At 36.8% G+C, this 17188-nt stretch overlaps 1 protein-coding gene across 1 annotated transcript in view; it reads left to right on the top strand.

Moving 5' to 3' along the window:
* Window positions 1-15585, top strand: part of DARS1 (aspartyl-tRNA synthetase 1) — a 58343-nt gene extending 42758 nt beyond the window's left edge. The window contains exons 8-16 of the mRNA XM_063318411.1: window positions 3594-3705; window positions 4793-4927; window positions 6453-6600; window positions 8753-8899; window positions 9750-9792; window positions 10005-10085; window positions 12265-12376; window positions 14028-14099; window positions 15056-15585. Of these exons, the coding sequence (XP_063174481.1) occupies window positions 3594-3705; window positions 4793-4927; window positions 6453-6600; window positions 8753-8899; window positions 9750-9792; window positions 10005-10085; window positions 12265-12376; window positions 14028-14099; window positions 15056-15147 (942 nt within the window). The 3' untranslated portion in view covers window positions 15148-15585. The remainder of the gene's footprint in view (window positions 1-3593; window positions 3706-4792; window positions 4928-6452; window positions 6601-8752; window positions 8900-9749; window positions 9793-10004; window positions 10086-12264; window positions 12377-14027; window positions 14100-15055) is intronic.
* Window positions 15586-17188: the final 1603 nt, after the last annotated feature.

Consider the following 17188-nt stretch of genomic DNA (forward strand, 5'->3'; position numbering starts at 1 on the left):
ACTATGTTTGCTTTTATGAGCATTGGGAATTATTGGTCTTTTATTTGTGAGTCACCCAGAGTCTCTGATCGGGGAGGCGTATAAACATGTTAAATAAGTAAATAAATGCACCAGTCAAATCCTAAAAAGTTTGAAGAAAGATAGGTATCAGTAAATCATACAATCAGCAGTTAGATCTTCAGGAGTGCCAGGTGCAAGAAATAACAACCATACGTTGAAATCCAGAGTTATATGTTGTGGGACTTGTCTGATTCTCTTCTTTCTCCCACTTCTAAATTGGCACCAGAATGGGGGTTCAGTGGCAAGAAAAATTCCCTCCTTCCTCTTCTCATGACAGAAGCCATTATGCTAGCAAACAAGTTAATTCAATACCACCCAGGTTTTTTTATAGCTTGCAATAGATCTTTCATATGCTTTCCTCTGTTGGTAAGTAATGTGGTGCCTGTGGGCATCAATGTACCTTCAGTCTCCTTCCTTCCACTTGGCAAGCCCTCTGAGTTTATTCTATTTTATTTTAAGATTGTTTGAAATTGAATAAAAAATGGGGAAGCTGATACGGTGCAAAACACCAACTTTCATCTAGCATCTTTATTTATAAGAAGGCTTCTGTGTCCTACATAGGCTTGGTCCTACATTCTTAGAAAATAAACATGGTGAGTTAATGCACTTAAGTACTTCATTTGGCAGAATGCTCACCTACTCAGAAAGAAAAGACAAAGGGGTAATAGAGTTTATTTGGGAGATGAGTGCTAGGGAGGATTAAATTAATCACTTTGCTTCAGGTAAGTCAGGAGGGAGAACTCATAACTCTCTAGACCCCACTTCCCAACACATGATCAATTTTTGGTGACATTTTCTCTCTCTCTCTCTCTCTCTCTCTCTCTCACACACACACACACACACACACACACACACACACACTTAAGCCCCAAAGTAACTGTTTAAGCTACACATATTTTGAGCAAATCATCCACCTCAGAAACCAGAGGCTGAACATCTGTGTCCTTGCTCCATACCTCTTGCAACATTCAGAGGCCAAAAAATAAAAATAAGGTGCAGCCTTGAACTAGAGATAAGATGCCCACCCTTACAATAAATGAATTTTTGTGATTGGCTGTGCCCACCATGAGTAATTTCTGCTAAACAGCTGAAAACAAGACTGGCTGATCTTTAGAAATTCCAGCATAATTGTAGTTAAGAGCTTAGTTAAAATACAACAAAATAGAGAGATTGTATCAGTCCCTTTCTCTCTGACTGTTTTGGTTAACTAGATTGACTAGCCTTCCAACGATGCAAAGAAGATGAAGTTTGGTTTATTTTAAAGAATGCAGTCTCGTGTGTCTAAAGTGTCTACACCTACTCATAACAGTAACAGTTATGTCACAGTCCTTTGTTTTATGCATGTGTGTGGCTTGCTGGTATGTCATGTGAAAAACCGCATGTTCTAACCTAACAAAAAAGATAGGCATCCTAAAAAAAGTTAATAGTAAACAGAGTTCTATGACGCATATCCCTTTTAGTAAAAAAACATAAAACTGCAACTACTATAGGCTTGACAGCTGCATGTTCCTACAGTAGTACTTCATCAACATAAGCATCAGTTGTGGGTTTAGTACTGACTATGAAAGTGTGAGTTATATTTTTTTCTTCTCACTGAGCCTCAAGGCTGGTTAATCTGTTTACAAGTATGTGTATAAGCCAGTTTGTAAGCAGTCCCTGTGACCTTTTAAAAAGGTAGCTAGCTTTTCTGTATTGTTTTGGAGAGTTTAATAAAAGGAATGTTCCTTCCACCCATCATATAAAACAATTTTTGTTGTTTTTTTGTTGTTGAATTATCTTTTTTGTACATCCAGCTGTTATTTGCTTTGTAAATGTTGTAATACTGATTTGCTTTTTATTTTAACAAATGGTTTGTCATTGTTTTCCTTTCCTTTCAACAACTTAGTCAGCTTTTCTATCCCATCTATTATTGTTATATGTATGTATTAGGAATGTCAAAACATTTTAAATTTGAACCATTTCAATCTTGAAATGTCCTATTTGGAGTGTAAAATGGGCTGTTTCCGTCATCTTGAAAGTATTTTGGAACACTGGCACTTGAAACACTTCCAATCCCATTTCACATTGAAAACTGAACATTTTGAACCTGGAAGAAGTTTGAATTCTTAATGTTTTGCATGCCCCCCTACCATGGATCTAATCAGGATAAGTGTAGTATCATTGTGGAGCAGAGTCAGTCATTAGTGGCTGTAATAGCATTCCAGAGAAGTCTCTTATCTAAACACTGGATATAGGAATACGTCCATTTTAATCTACCCCAGAGGTAGGGTTGATATTGGAACAGCCTTGGACCGTTTTGATGAGTGACCTCTTACCAGAAAAGGACAGGAGGATTATGAACTCGCTCATTCTCTCTGATCTCTCAGTTTTTATATTATTTATAGTATTTTGATAGAATAATTTTGGTATAAGAGTAGGAGGCAGTAATAAGGTAGTTCTGCTTCTATAATCAGGGTCAGGTTTGTAAAGTAGCACAGGTGGGTTTCTACTACTGTAAGCTGCATGACGTTTTTGCTGTGAGGTCCCACAGGATTCCATCTTGTGTACACACACATACACATACATGCTACCTGAAGTTTGTAATGAAGTACTGTATGCTAATTAATCTCCCAGCCTGGAATCAGTAATGGGCTGGATGAGGAACAATACATTTAAGCAGGGCCTTTAATAACTTTTAATGGGTTTGGTAGCTTCAACTGTTCCTGGATAGAAATAGGCTGTCTATAGCATGTAACCTTTTGATTGGATTAATGTAATGTGTTGAAGATGATGAAGAAAATTCACATAGTTACAGATAGGCTTGTCAGAATTGTAACAGAAGCAGCTAGATGGAAATAGACTATACAGGTTCTTCATGAATTGCACTGGTTGCATTTGTTTTCAAGCCCAAATCAAAGAGTTAGTACTTACCTTTGAAGTTCTAAACAATTTGAGACCCATTTTGTCAATGAAGTGTGTCTCCCCTATACAGAATCTTAAGAGCTTTAGAAAAAACTGTTCCCAAGTTCCTTTGGCAGGAGAAGCTCATTGATTGGGAACTATGTAGAGGCCTTTTCTACATCAACTCCTCTAGCTAAAATGCGCTCTCCACTGATGCTTGACTAACACTGCTTAGTCTTACTTGCCAGGCATGTTGAAATATTCCACTATCTGGTTAGCTTGATGTTTTCATGCTTTGGATTTGTTATAGTGATATTTTGGGATGTCATTATGTTGTACAGTAGTATGTTTTGATTTGTGTTCCACTTGAGTGCTACCTTGATATCCTAAGGAAAAGGGCAGATTAAAAATAGTTTTGGTGAATGAATAAATAATAGTCTCCTTTGCCTCAACTGTTAGTATGTGTTTTCAGCTGTTACTCTTGATATTACTGCTTATGGGCAAACGAGATCAGATGCATCTGCAGGCCCTTAGGTAATAAAATGTCCTTGAAAGAATAATATAATGACTTCTGTTGTCCTGATCAAAGCAAACAGTTGGTCCAGCAAGTGAAATTAAGTTATGAATCTTAATATAATATCTTTACTTTTCAGACCTCCACTAGTCACGCTGTCTTTCGTGTCCAGTCTGGTATTTGTCAGCTTTTTCGGGAAACTCTAATTCATAAGGGGTTTGTGGAAATTCAGACTCCAAAGATTATTTCTGGTATGTATTTGATACTTTAATGGATTCAGAAGAATTCGCACTTCGAACACATAAAGTTGGGGAGATCTTATTACTGAGGTAGAAAATATGAATTGATTTTAAGTCTTCAGTTGCTCATTAGCACCTCTTTTTAAGTTGCTGCTGCCTCTTTTGAAACAGTAGCTGATTTAAGTGCTTTCCTTTCTAAAGTATACTGTAGAAAGAAAAACTGCACCTTATTTAGTTTCTTGTGTTGTCATTTTCATCTTTGAAAGTGACACTTACATAGAGTGCAGGTAAAAGAAATCCTGTGTGGTTAGAGCAGTGGTTGGCACTGAAGAAATTATACGCTAACCTGGATTGTAGACTTACCTGTCAGTCTCAGTACTGCCAGTCATAGGAAGCAAAGAGCTCTTGTCTTATAGATTTTAAGATCCTCATGCTTGTGATTCCTCCTTTTTCTCATAATTGCCTACATGAGTCTCTGTTGCTGCTTCCTTCTCTTCTGAAACAAGCTTTGATGCTCTTTGATTTTGTGCTAAAGTGAAAGATGCCAACTGAAGAATGAGTTGGAAAGGTCTCTTTGTTGTAGGCAATGGGGAAAACTTGACCTGTTGACCCAGAGCTTTGGAGTAGGGTAGGAGGGCTTAGCTTTGATTGGCTTGAGGGCTGCACCAAGGTTTTGAGTGGAATGTTGAAGGCAGCATTCCAAAAGTAGGCAGAGCCAGATCAAAGGTTTGTAGGAGGGAGGTTAAGGGGTGAAATGGATCAGGGAAGATTAGCCCTTCCTTTTAGTTACCCCCAATTCCAAAAATGCAAAAAAGAAAATAGCCTTTTTTTGAGGGGTGGGGGAAGCAATTCACTTATAAGGGCCGCTGGGGACCACAAAAGGGATGTTGGCAGGCCACCTAAAGCCTTTAGCTTATACTTTTTGTACCTTGGAAGTAGGGGGGGCAGAAACCAAACGTATAACAGGTACTTATCTTACCATGAAACAAAATGTAAACTTAAAAAAAGAAAAACACTTATTTTTAAGCATGATGTATCCTATTCAAAACATGTCACAAAGTCTGCTCTTGCTTTAGCAAGGAATGTCTTTACTTCCCAGCTGCCAGTGAAGGTGGTGCCAATGTATTTACTGTGTCCTACTTCAAAAGCAGTGCCTATCTTGCACAGTCCCCGCAGCTTTATAAGCAGATGTGTATTTGTGCTGACTTTGACAAGGTTTTCTGCATCGGACCAGGTAAGGAAGCATTTTGTTTGAAAGGCAGTTGCCACGTCTCTGGAGCAAGAATTTACTGAATGTTCAGATTATGCAAGCGCTAACTTTGCAATGCCTTTTCCTGTCTAATTTGGTAACAGACAAAAGTTTCATGAAAACGTCTAATAATATGGCAGTTTGTAAAACTGTTTATGGGCAGAACGAATAGTATATTCCTCGGAAACTGGGGCCGTGAACAGAGCAATAGTGTTCTCTAGTGGCTATTAGAATACAATACAGCATTCTGTAAGAAAAGAAGTGATTGTAGTTGGCATGGTTTTATTGGATTTAATGCAAACCTACAAGCTTAGCAGGGCCAGGAGTTTGTTGATACAAGCAGCTTGCTGGAAATCAATACAGCCCAACTTAATGCATGCAAAATATTTATGTTCTTATTTTGTAATACAGTATATATATAGTTACCTTTTTTCTCCTAATCCCAGTAAAAAACCTGAACAATGTATGTTGCCAAGAATTAGATCTTTTCTAGGATCTCATTGTTCATTCCCACCAATATATTAGCTAAGCCAGTCAAGACTGGCCGGGTCTCTTTTCCCTTCCCTAAGTGGAAAAAAAGTCATACTGATAGATTTTGAAACAACAATGCTAAGCCAGGATATTTTTAACTATGATGTGCTAAGCAGGACAGAACCAGTCTTGCAGAAAATGTTGTCATATCTTACTTAACTACTCCTGTTTTGTTTCCATTTTACTCAGTCTTGTAAATAAACCCATATTAGTAAGCCAAACCAGTATTATCCTTCGCCCATCCTATTGATCTTGACACGTACAGTATGTAACTAACTTGAGCTAAATTGCCAGCTGTAGTCTAAAACCCCAAATGCCCACCACTAGCACAGACACACTAATTGTTATGCCATTTCTGGCTTAGTACCCAAATGCCAAACGAAGAGCATGTGCAACTACTGAACGACCATCCCCTAACAAGTCGGTCCTTATAAATGACTATAGAAGATTTTCACTCATGTCTTCCCTACTATCTAGGATTGCTTCTCACTAAGTGTACTTTCCAGGTTATATTCACTACACTACAGTACATTTACTGCTGGGAGACTGAATTCTCATTCAGATGAGCTCTTTGGGTGGGGGTCCCTCAGGACCAGATGGGGGTATTTAGGTAGATGCAGTTAGGAGAGGAAGGAAAATACATATGACAAAAGTGCAAGTTTTCTTGTGTAATGCTGGATTGTAGCTTTTAAAAATCATTAATGCTTTCAAATATTGCTTTTTCTGAATATTATTCCTTGTCCAATAGAACAGTTTTGGTTAGGGAAGATGAAGACTAGCATAAATATTAGTACCCTATTCTCCATTTTGGGATTTGCGGAATTCCTCTCAGGGAAAGAGAATTTTACTTCAGATTAGAGCAATTCATAGTAGCAATTGGTGCTAGAATATCTCCAGGGCTACTTTTAATTGCACCAAGAGAATCATCATTCAAGGTGATAAATGATTTAATAATTTTAAAAGTGTATTTCTCATGTAGTATTTAGAGCAGAAGATTCTAACACTCACAGACACTTGACGGAATTTGTTGGCCTGGATATTGAAATGGCTTTTAATTACCATTATCATGAAGTGGTGGATGAGATTGCAGATACCTTGGTGCAGATATTTAAGGGACTCCAAGAAAGGTAAAAAAATATTTTTACACTACTTTAGAAAATAAGAGAAAACATGAGGGTTACAATAGTAGCAATAACAGTTCACATATCTTCAAACAAATATTCTGGCTATCTTTTATTTTACCTGTTTGGAGGAATTCCAAACCATTGTTCCTGGTCATAGTTACAGCATGACATATTTGCAACTATTCCAGGTTACACTATTATGTGAGAGACTTTTTGTCACGTGTTCCAGCAAGGGCGATAAGCTAGTCAGTTTCTTCTGTCTTGTAGAAAGATCTAATAGTATCCGAAGCGTTTAGTCAACAAGATGAAAACCTCAGCTGCCATACCTTTTTCAAAGAACGTTAGAGATCAGTTATCCAGAAATAGATGGGTAGAAGTCAAATGAGTACAAAATGCTTTTTTCCTCAAGTGCAAAATTGGTTTAATGGCATTACTGTCATTAGTTATGAACTATTAGTAATGATAATTTTTAAAAGGGATTATGGTGGGGAAGAAGAGAAATTAAACAAATTCATGACTAGGTCTCAGCCTGGTTTAAAAAGGAAACCGTGAGTTCTAGTCCCGCCTTAGGCAGGAAAGCCGGCTGGGCGACCTTGGGCCACTCTCTCTCTCTCAGCCCACCTCACCTCACAGGGTTGTTGTGGGGAAAATAGGGGGAGGAAGGAGTATTAGGTATGTTCCCCGCCTTGAGTTATTTATAAAATAATAACGGTGGGATAAAAATAAAATAATAATAAAACTATCTTAGGCCATAGCAGGTGGCAGCATCAAGCCAACTATGTCTGATCTTGAAAAAGCTAAGAAAGCTCAGACCTGATGAGTACTTGGATGGAGGAATCACTAGAAAAACTGGGACTCTAAATTCAACTAGGAAATCAAAAATGCCTAGGTGGCAGCATTAGAAAACCACTTCCATATTGCTGCAAAGAAATCTAACAGATGTGTCCATACAGTAATCAGTAGTTGAGTTCAGTTCAACTGAAAACCGTTTATCCTGTACTTAGGTTTAAATTATTAAAAACACAACTCAAAAGGGGGAGGGGGCAGTCAGGCTGGTGACTCATTCATTATTCTGTGATTGTTTAAATTGAAGGTATTTTGGTGTGTGTTTTATCATTCTGAACAAATCAACTTTAGCCAGTTTAAAGAAAAACCAGGGAAATGTCTGATAGTACATCATCATTACATTTTAGAAGCTGGCAAGCTAACTAAACCTCTTACATGCCACATACCTTTTTGGATGGCAGTTAGTCTTTCTGCAAGAAAGACCAGGCATCATTTGCTATTTGGGCCTCAAATTTCCTATGCGGCAATTTATCATAACTGATATCCTAAATAATGATTAGGAGTATGTAGGAGTTCTCCTGCACTAGGACTCCCTGTTGAAAGGCCCTGTTTGAAGCAGTGGCCAAGAGCATGTTTAATCAGCTTCAGCTGCTGCGTCAGGTATGCCACCCTGATATCTACCGATCGGTCATTAGTATCTCTGTATGAAGACCACCAACTGGAAATAGTAGTTGGTGAACAATATGGCAGTCAGAGTGATTTCTGGCATTAGCTGCTGATGGCACAGAAACTAAGATTTATGAGTTCCCATTTTGTTTCCAAGCTAATGTTAATTGCTGATGTTTAGCCTTAAGTTTAAGTACAAAATATTTAAGAGCCTTTGTCTATATATTTCTTCCTATTCATTGCAATTATTGGAATATTTCTTCAGCATTACATTTTTGTAGCATACATTGGAAAATCAGATTATAAATTTTGAAATAATAGAACCATGGCATATAAAACCATACTCTTAAGTATATGAATTAAAATAGAATAATTAAAAGAGGTGTGGTTTACTTTTCAAAATTTAATTAATTTTTGTTTATGTCGCCTTTATTCAGATTAATGCATGAACCTCAACTTATTGAGAATAATATTTGTAAAATTTAACTTGCTTAGTCATTTAGCACATCAGACTGCCCAGTAAATGCTGTGGCATATACAATGTAAGTCACCTTATCTCAAAACATTACTTTTCTTACAGAAAAGCAATAAACTTTGAGTCTTAAATATTACAGTGACAGAGTGAACTCTTGTGGTAATGAAAGACAACACGTCTTTGTTTTCTGCTTTGCTGTGTTGAAAAGCTTTTTGTCTTTATGCACAGGTTTCAGACTGAAATCCAGACAGTGAGCAAACAGTTTCCATGTGAGCCATTCAAGTTCTTGGAGCCAACGCTGAGGCTGGAGTACCGGGAAGCTCTGGCTATGCTTCGGGAAGCTGGAGTGGAAATGGGGGATGAAGATGATCTCAGGTATGATTTTACCAGGGAGAAGGAGGAGTGCCATCTATTGGCAAACAGGGTACCAGTTCCCAGGATCCTCTGTTGCTATTTCTGGATTTAGGAATTGGTTACCATTCTGCATCTGTGCAAAGAATAGAAAGACATTTAAATCTCTCTGTAAAATAACACATCATGTACACAGTTCCCCCTGTAACAATTGGATCTCCCTATCCCATGATGTAGATAGAACTTCAGAGAATAAGATTAGAACAAATCTGGAATTAGAGTAGGACCTTCTCAATCAATCAAACCATGAATTATACAAATCAACACATACATACGTAACCCAGAATCAAACTTTTCAGAAACAAATACTTGATTTATCAGAAATGCTACTGATTACCTTCTACAAATTATGAGGAATTTTGCTAGTCCTTTCTGACTCAAGTATATACATGTTCTGAGCAGACGACAGCACTAGTAGATCTTGCCTCAACTCAAGAGTTCAGCAGGATCAAACATGGCTAATATTTGGATTGGAGATTGTCAGGAAAAAATAATGCTGTAGGAAGGATTTAAAAAAAAAATCAGGGGAAGCAGGGAATCTAGTATGCTATAAAGAATATATCTACGGGCATACTGGCCAGGTTACCTATTCCCTACTTTAATAAAATCTGAAGGCTCCCCATTACATCTGATCCAGTGTTTAATTTCCATAGATTGCCAGAGTAGAGCTAAAGAATTAAATGGCATTTTTTGAACCATAAACACTTTATCTTGCTTACATTTTTTGGAAGGCACAGTACTGAAAACCCAGTAACACCTTAGCAACATTCTTGCTAAAAGCCAACATTGTTTACATCTGATTGTTTGTTTTCAGTACACCAAGTGAAAAGCTCTTGGGCCGTCTGGTGAAGGAAAAGGTAATTTTTTTAAACTCTACCTTTAAAAAGCATGTCTCTTTCTGACACAAACTTAAACAACTATACCTTTTCACAGAAAATTACTGTGATATACAAAAAATCATTTGTATACAGTATTTGTGTATAATCTTTTATAGTATGTCTTGTATCATTGTACGGTTTTTAATGCATTTTTACCATTTTCTCTTTTTAAAAATTATTAATATCTGCAGTATGACACCGACTTTTATATTCTTGACAAATATCCATTGGCTGTAAGACCTTTTTACACAATGCCAGACCCAGCAAATCCCGTAAGTATGTCTCTCAATATTGAAAAAATGCTGTGAAATAATGACAAATATGAACACATTGCAAATCTGACATGGAATTTGTGCCACAAATGTGCCATAAATATATTGCAAGTTTACAGATGTGGATAATTCCCAAAACAAAAATATCTATTTCTGTATTACACAGCCAATAGTTGCCTTGTATTTCCTTTACTTCCTAGTGAGTTGTGCCTGTCTTACAGAATCATTGTGATTGATTGATTGATTATGTGCCATCAAGACATTTTCAACTCCTAGTGACCACATAGATTTTCTCCATGACAGAATCATTGTAGTATGTGATATTGTTGGGGTAACATGATGGTAGGGAAGGATTAAGAATAGTAGCCCTAGTTTTTGTTCAGGGCAGCAGGAATAGTATTTGAAACAAGTGGAAAAGATCATGAGGCCTCTACATTGTTTGCCAAGTAAAAGTTCAGTTTTAGTTACTATAATATAAACTATTGCTTGAGCTACTATTAGTAGTTTCTGGTTGACTGTAACGTTAATTCTTTGGAATTGTTACAGCTACTTCATTAAATCCAAAAATAAATGATAGTTAGCTTCCATAACATGTATGAAAGAATAAACACAACATCAATTTAAGCATCCCACCAGTTTCTTTAATTCCTTCTAATAAATTGTAAGAGCTATGCATATCATCATTTAATAGAGCTTTGATCCTGAAATTGAAATTCTTAGGAGGTGACTTTGGTGTCCAAAGCAAAATCCTTCTAGTTAAACATTCTCTTTCTAATGGCTGTGGAAAATCTCAGCTCTGATGAAGGAAAAAGCTATTATTCATGAGAACCCTTATATCTCATAAACATTGCAGTATCTACCCTGATTTTTGGAGGACATCATGACAATTATCCATAGTCATGGTTCCAATGGATGGAGGGACATACTTTTAAGTTTTGTATTATTTATCCTCAAAGGAGTGAATGTCAAAAAACATAAAAAATTAGGAAATGACTAAAAAAACTTAAAAATAATTTGCATAGGTTTCTGGAGAAAAGGTTCATTACATTCAGTGGTATTTAGTTCTAGACATTGTAAAAAAAGCTTTGTGATTTGTCTAGAATGCAACTTTTAGCTTACAACCAGAAATGCATACAGGTTTACAAAGTGCTAGTATGAAGTTGAGATAACATCAATTGTTTCTTAGCATCTTGGTTCTTTTTAATTTCTTATTCTTTATACTCCTGGTGATTACACCCATGCTGTTTTCTTGGCAGCTTTATGGAACTAGTTTGCCATTGCATTTTTCCAGGATGTTTTTCCAATTGCAACTCTTGCCTATACAGGATGTCTTGTATCTAAGTAGTAACCAAGGCCACTCCGGCTTCTGAGATGAGCTAAGGTCTTCTAGGTAGTACCACCTGCTGTAATATTCTATTATAAGCAGTGGTAAACCAGCAAGACCTGTTTTACTTTATTCACTTGCCGAAGAAAGGAAAGTAAATTTTCCTTTTTTTCCCTACCATCTTACTACTTGGAATGTTCTGCTTTTTTCCCCACCACACTTATTTGTATAGCTATGCAAACTAAAGGTCATTTCTGTATCTCATGATATATCTTCTCATTATATGTTTTCTCTTGCCTTTCTTGAACCTATTATAGATAGCAGTGTGTTAATTTTAAAGTTTAAAATTAATTTTAATTTTAAAAAGACATACAAGAAGAAGGATCACATTGAATCTCATACTGGATATCTGGGTGGTAATATTAATAAGAAATACTGTGCAAGGCTGGGTTTCACCTAACAGCTTCTGAGTAAATTGGTTTAAGGAGGCAGAGCCTTCTAGGCACTAAAATGGTGTCATCTGGATTAGAAAAAGGGTTTAACAAAGGCTTTTGCCTCAAAAATTAACAGGGCACCCTAGAATGTTCTCTGCAAAACTTGAAATACCTCGGCACAATAACAAGGGAAATAGGAGAGTCTAATCTTTCTCATGGGAACCATGATGGCTTGATGCAATCAAAGTTGGAGCAGGCAGATGCTGCCTCAAGCAGCATTCCTCTCCTATGCAGGTATTTCTATTAGATTTCTCATGGTGGTCAGTGTCAGTATCTGAGTTCAATGTAATTTGTTATCCATAGATTCCAGTTTTGAAGCGCACTTAACAATTTGTTACTAAGTCAAATTTCCCCCCCCCAGAAAACCTCCAACTCCTACGATATGTTCATGAGAGGAGAAGAGATTTTGTCTGGGGCACAGCGAATTCATGATCCACAGCTGTTGACTGAAAGAGCCTTACATCATGCAATTGGTAAATTCCTGAGGTCTATTAGTTAAATAATTCATTTCTAAAAGGGATACAAAATAGAAGAGCCTGACATTACTTATTTTATAGGATCCTTATTACTGTAGAAAGGTAATTCTTCTACACCTTTCTCCTAGTTCAGTGTTTCTCAACCTTAGCAACTTTAAGATACATGGATTTCAGTGCTGACTCTAGTTCATTAGGTACAACTAGAATTTTTACTTTCATATTCTCCTGATCATTTATATTATCAGGGTTTTTTTTTTTAGTTTCTATGTTTATGAATTAGCTTAGAGCAGAGGGGTGCAATTTCCTTGGGTCACACCTCGATTTGAGTAGCATGTTGAGTAGCAAATAGAACAGGGTCAGAGCTCAAAATGGGACCAATGGGAGAGGAGTTTGGAATTTTTACAGATGCTTGTTGCCTCTTAGAATATCGTTCCCCTTGCAAACAAAGTCAAATATTGGGTTCTCTCTTGGAGATATAGAGTAAACATTCAAAATATGTATCAAATAATGTAAGCTATCACAACATAATTTTTCTTAAAGTTGGTTTATAAATTTACTTATCTATTTACTCCATATCCCTACTAGGAAAGCAATCAGGATCTCTAACGTAGTAAAAAATACCCACAGAAGATAATTAAAAGTAATAACAAAATCATTATTAAAACTAGTTGAGAACAGATGGTTGAAAAAGTGAGTCTTGTAAAGGCAAAAGCAGGACAAATATAGATTCTGAGGAAGGGTACTCTGTAGTTTGGACTCAGACTTGCATTCGCGACAAGCAAGTCTCTAAAAATAGGAGCGTTTTTACAAGGCCTTCCCTGTGGATCTTACTTTTAGACACCAGAAATCAATATAATGTAAGGTTAGGGAAAAGGCCATTTGTGCATAGCATATTCCTAGGTTTGTGTGAGTTGGCCTAACAAAAACTACTACCTCAGCCAAACCGCCTTTCCTTTCGGCAGCAGAAAGATTACCAGCAAGATTTCATTTTAGAAAACAGTTCTAGGCTTCAGATCAGAACTCCTTAAAAATGTATTTCAGCCTGGCTATAATAAAAACACATCCTTCCAAGAAACCAACAAATATGCCTGAATAAATAGGAGTGATTTGCCATGTGGAATATGAGTTTAGATGAGAAGGAACATCTGCAGCATTATTCCATTTACTAAAAGTAGTTTAAAGATTCTTTGAATCTATCTGCATCCTCTTTTCAATGCTGCAGTTCATACCTCACAATGGTGATGGTTTACATTGGATTTATTTTGTGCCTTTGAGTCAGTGTTGACTCCTGGCGACTGCCTGGACTAGTCCCTGCAGTTTTGTCAGCAAGTTTTGTTGGAAGTGGTTTGCCCTTGCCTGCTTCCTGGGGCTGAGAGACAGTGACTGGCCCAAGGTCACCCAACTGGTTTCGTGTCTAAGGCAGGACTAGAACTCACAGGCTCCTGGTTTCTAGACTGATGCCTTAACCACTATACCAAATTGGCTTATATTGGATAATAATATTGAATTAATGCAAAAATATATGTTGGAAACTTTGTGAAGAAGAGCTGAAATTATTAATTTGGTTAATAATGGTGCTTTTTTCTACATTGAATACTTTTTCCACGATGCATTAGGCCTGAGCTGAAATAATGTATTTCCTTTTCAGATTTAGAGAAAATTAAGGCTTATATTGATTCATTTCGTTTTGGTGCACCTCCCCATGCTGGTGGTGGCATAGGTAATGTAGCTTATTTTCATTATATTCTATTTTCACTTTGGTCTGTGTTCAAATGAAAGAGCGCAATTCAGGATGGAAGAGTATTCTAGCATTTGGCCTTAATTTAGAAAACTATCCTGCATTTACAAGTAATGTATGTGCTTGAGAAATGCAGATACTCCAACTACTTCACATGATACTCAGTACCTTTATCTGAGTGTGGAGTCCTTGGTGCTCTCTGAGCTTGGTTGTTTGCTTACAGATGTTTCACTACCTGACTAGGTAACATCATCAGTGTACATTATCTGAGTCTTATCAATTTTTTTTGTAGATTCTAATTCCAAGCTGCTTATCTCTAAAGATACATGGGTTTTTTTTAAGTTTTGTTGTAAACCTTGCTTTCCTTCTTTTCTTATGAAACAGTTATCAAAGAAGTAATCAAACAATATTGTAAGATCCTTAATCACAAACGAAATCATACCATTTGCTGGGTTCCTCTTTCTATTTCATCTAACGGCATGGAATAATGAGGCAGAGAAACAATTGCTGTTTGACAGGGATCTGTTTCTATGGTTGATATCTCTAATATGATCAAAACAAAAATACTGAGTGCTATTATTTTTCTTCCCCCCTTGCCGCTTTACCATAAAACCAAGTTTAGATATTATGAAAAAAATGCAATCCAACTTTCCCTTTAAATGCCAATTAGGTGGAAGACTGTAGAATATCTGGGGAGGTTAGAGAAAGCATTGCATCCCTGCCAATGCTCTCCTTCTATTCCACTATTGCTAATTTTTGTCTCAGATATTTGCCAGATTCCACCTGCAGTGGCTGTTGGAGAAGAATATCTGGTAGTGACTTGGTTTATCACGAACAGCCCAGCCAGTCTTGTCTTGTTTGTTTTGCTTGTGAATATTTCAGTATATGTACATATAACGCCATCTTCAGGTTAATTAGACTGGATTTAATTTTGACAGGCTTGGAAAGAGTCACCATGCTATATCTTGGGTTGAGCAATGTCCGGCAAACTTCCATGTTTCCTCGTGATCCCAAGCGTCTCACACCTTAAGAAGACTACAGTGTCAAGTTTCACAAAGATTTAAGGTTGCTTCCAACAATCCAGCATAAATCAATATGCAGTGGGAGGATATCTCATCTACTCAAGTGCCACAATAACTATCATTCAACTTATTACTAATATTTAAATTCAGATATTTTAACAGATCTGGAGTGATATAGAAACTGTCATAACTTTTTAAGAAAATAATAAGGTACTATTACCTTCTATGTAATCAAATTTATAAAAAACCTTGAATTTTAATATAATTCATAGTTTTGCAGTAAAGATCAAATTGTTTCAACACAAAGTAATAAAATCTGAAAATAGATTTTTGTCAATAAAGTCAAAAGTAAATTGGACAAGAATTTTCTTAAGAAGCAACTGGAAATAATGGACAGTTTGATCTTACTAAAATGTAAAAGGTTGCAATAAAACTTCTAATTATTCTATGTGTCACTTTTTTCCTTATTGCAGAATAATTTTATTCAGAAATAGTACCTGATGCTAAAATTACACCAGCTATATTTACATAGGGCATTGCCATGAATAAAGGCTTCTGTTGCAAGAGTTCACATATAAAATGTATACCTAGCATTATGCAAGCAGACTTATTCCTGTACATTAGAACTTCCTCTTGCTATCCTATCCACCCCGAGTCTTCTCCAAAGAGTCCCCCAGTCCTCCAGACAATTGTGGAGTAGATGCGATGGTGCAATATGGGAGGAATTCACTCCATTTGTAAGTGCCACTGAGTACAAGTCTTAGAAATTGTAGTAAGACTGTGATGAAATGGGAATTTAAAAAAATATATGAACTTATTAAGGCCTGTGAACTATACAAGTAAGGTAACTTTGCTTAATAGACCAGCTCTACACATACACACCTGCATATACAGGTAGTCCTTGTTTAGCGACCACAGTTGGGACCAGCAACCCAGTCGTTAAGCAAAGTGGTCACTAAGTGAAACTGACTCTGCTTATATTCTTAGTTCAGTTTTCTTTCACTTTACAGGCCTGCAAAGGTCTTAAATGCCAGGATTGGTCACAAAGTTACTTTTTCATCACCATCGTAACTGCAAATGGTCACTAAATGAGGCAGCTGCTAGATAAGGACTACCTGTAAATGCTGCTTGCTTCCCTATTTGTATTTATGCTTGCTAAGTGGCATATAAAAATAATAATTTGCCTCAGTTTTACTCCTAGTAATCTTACATTTAGTTAATCCAATTGGAATCAGATAGAATTACCTTTCCCCAACTAGACCTAATATTTCTGGATAATCATCTTTTTTCGATCTTCATTACTGATTAATTCCTCATCTCCAAATCAAAAAGAGGTATCAAGTAGGGTACTTCTAAAAATCAGTCCCAAGTCCTCTATTCTAATATTTTTATCAATGACTTGGATGAAGAGGTTTAGGGAATGCTTATCAAAATTTCAAGTGAAAAAAAATTGGGTGGGACAGATATACTTCAGAAGATTTTAGCAGGTTACAGAAATGATCCAGAAGTGACCAAAAGACAACTGCAAAGTTCTTTACTTGAGAAACAAAAATTAAATGCACAAGATGGCAGGAGGGTGGGGGAGTATCTTGCTGGGTTATAATATCTGCAAAGGTTGTGGATTAATAGATCATTACAAACTGAATATGAGCCAGCAGCACAATATGGCTATAACAAGAGCAAATGCAATTTTAGGCTTCATCAACCTAAGTATACTTTCCAAATCGGAAACTAATTGTGTTCCATTTGGCTTTGGTTAAGTCCCAATTCTGGGCACAGTGCGGTAAGAAGGATTGAGAGAAGGGCAAAAAAGATGATCGGGGGACTAGAAATGAACTAAAAAGAGAGGTATGTTTACTTTTGAGCAAAGACTGAAACATATGAACCTTCACATACTCAAAAGGTATCAAATAGAAGTAAATCATGAGAGCCAGTTTGGTGTAGTGGTTAAGGCACCAGGCTAGAAGCCATAAGTCCATGAGTTCTTGTCCTGCCTTAGGCACAAAGCCAGCTGAATGACCTTGGGCCAGTCACACACACACACAGGCC

The sequence above is a fragment of the Candoia aspera genome, chromosome 1 (assembly GCF_035149785.1).
Source record: "Candoia aspera isolate rCanAsp1 chromosome 1, rCanAsp1.hap2, whole genome shotgun sequence".
NCBI classification, from domain to species: Eukaryota; Metazoa; Chordata; class Lepidosauria; order Squamata; family Boidae; genus Candoia; species Candoia aspera.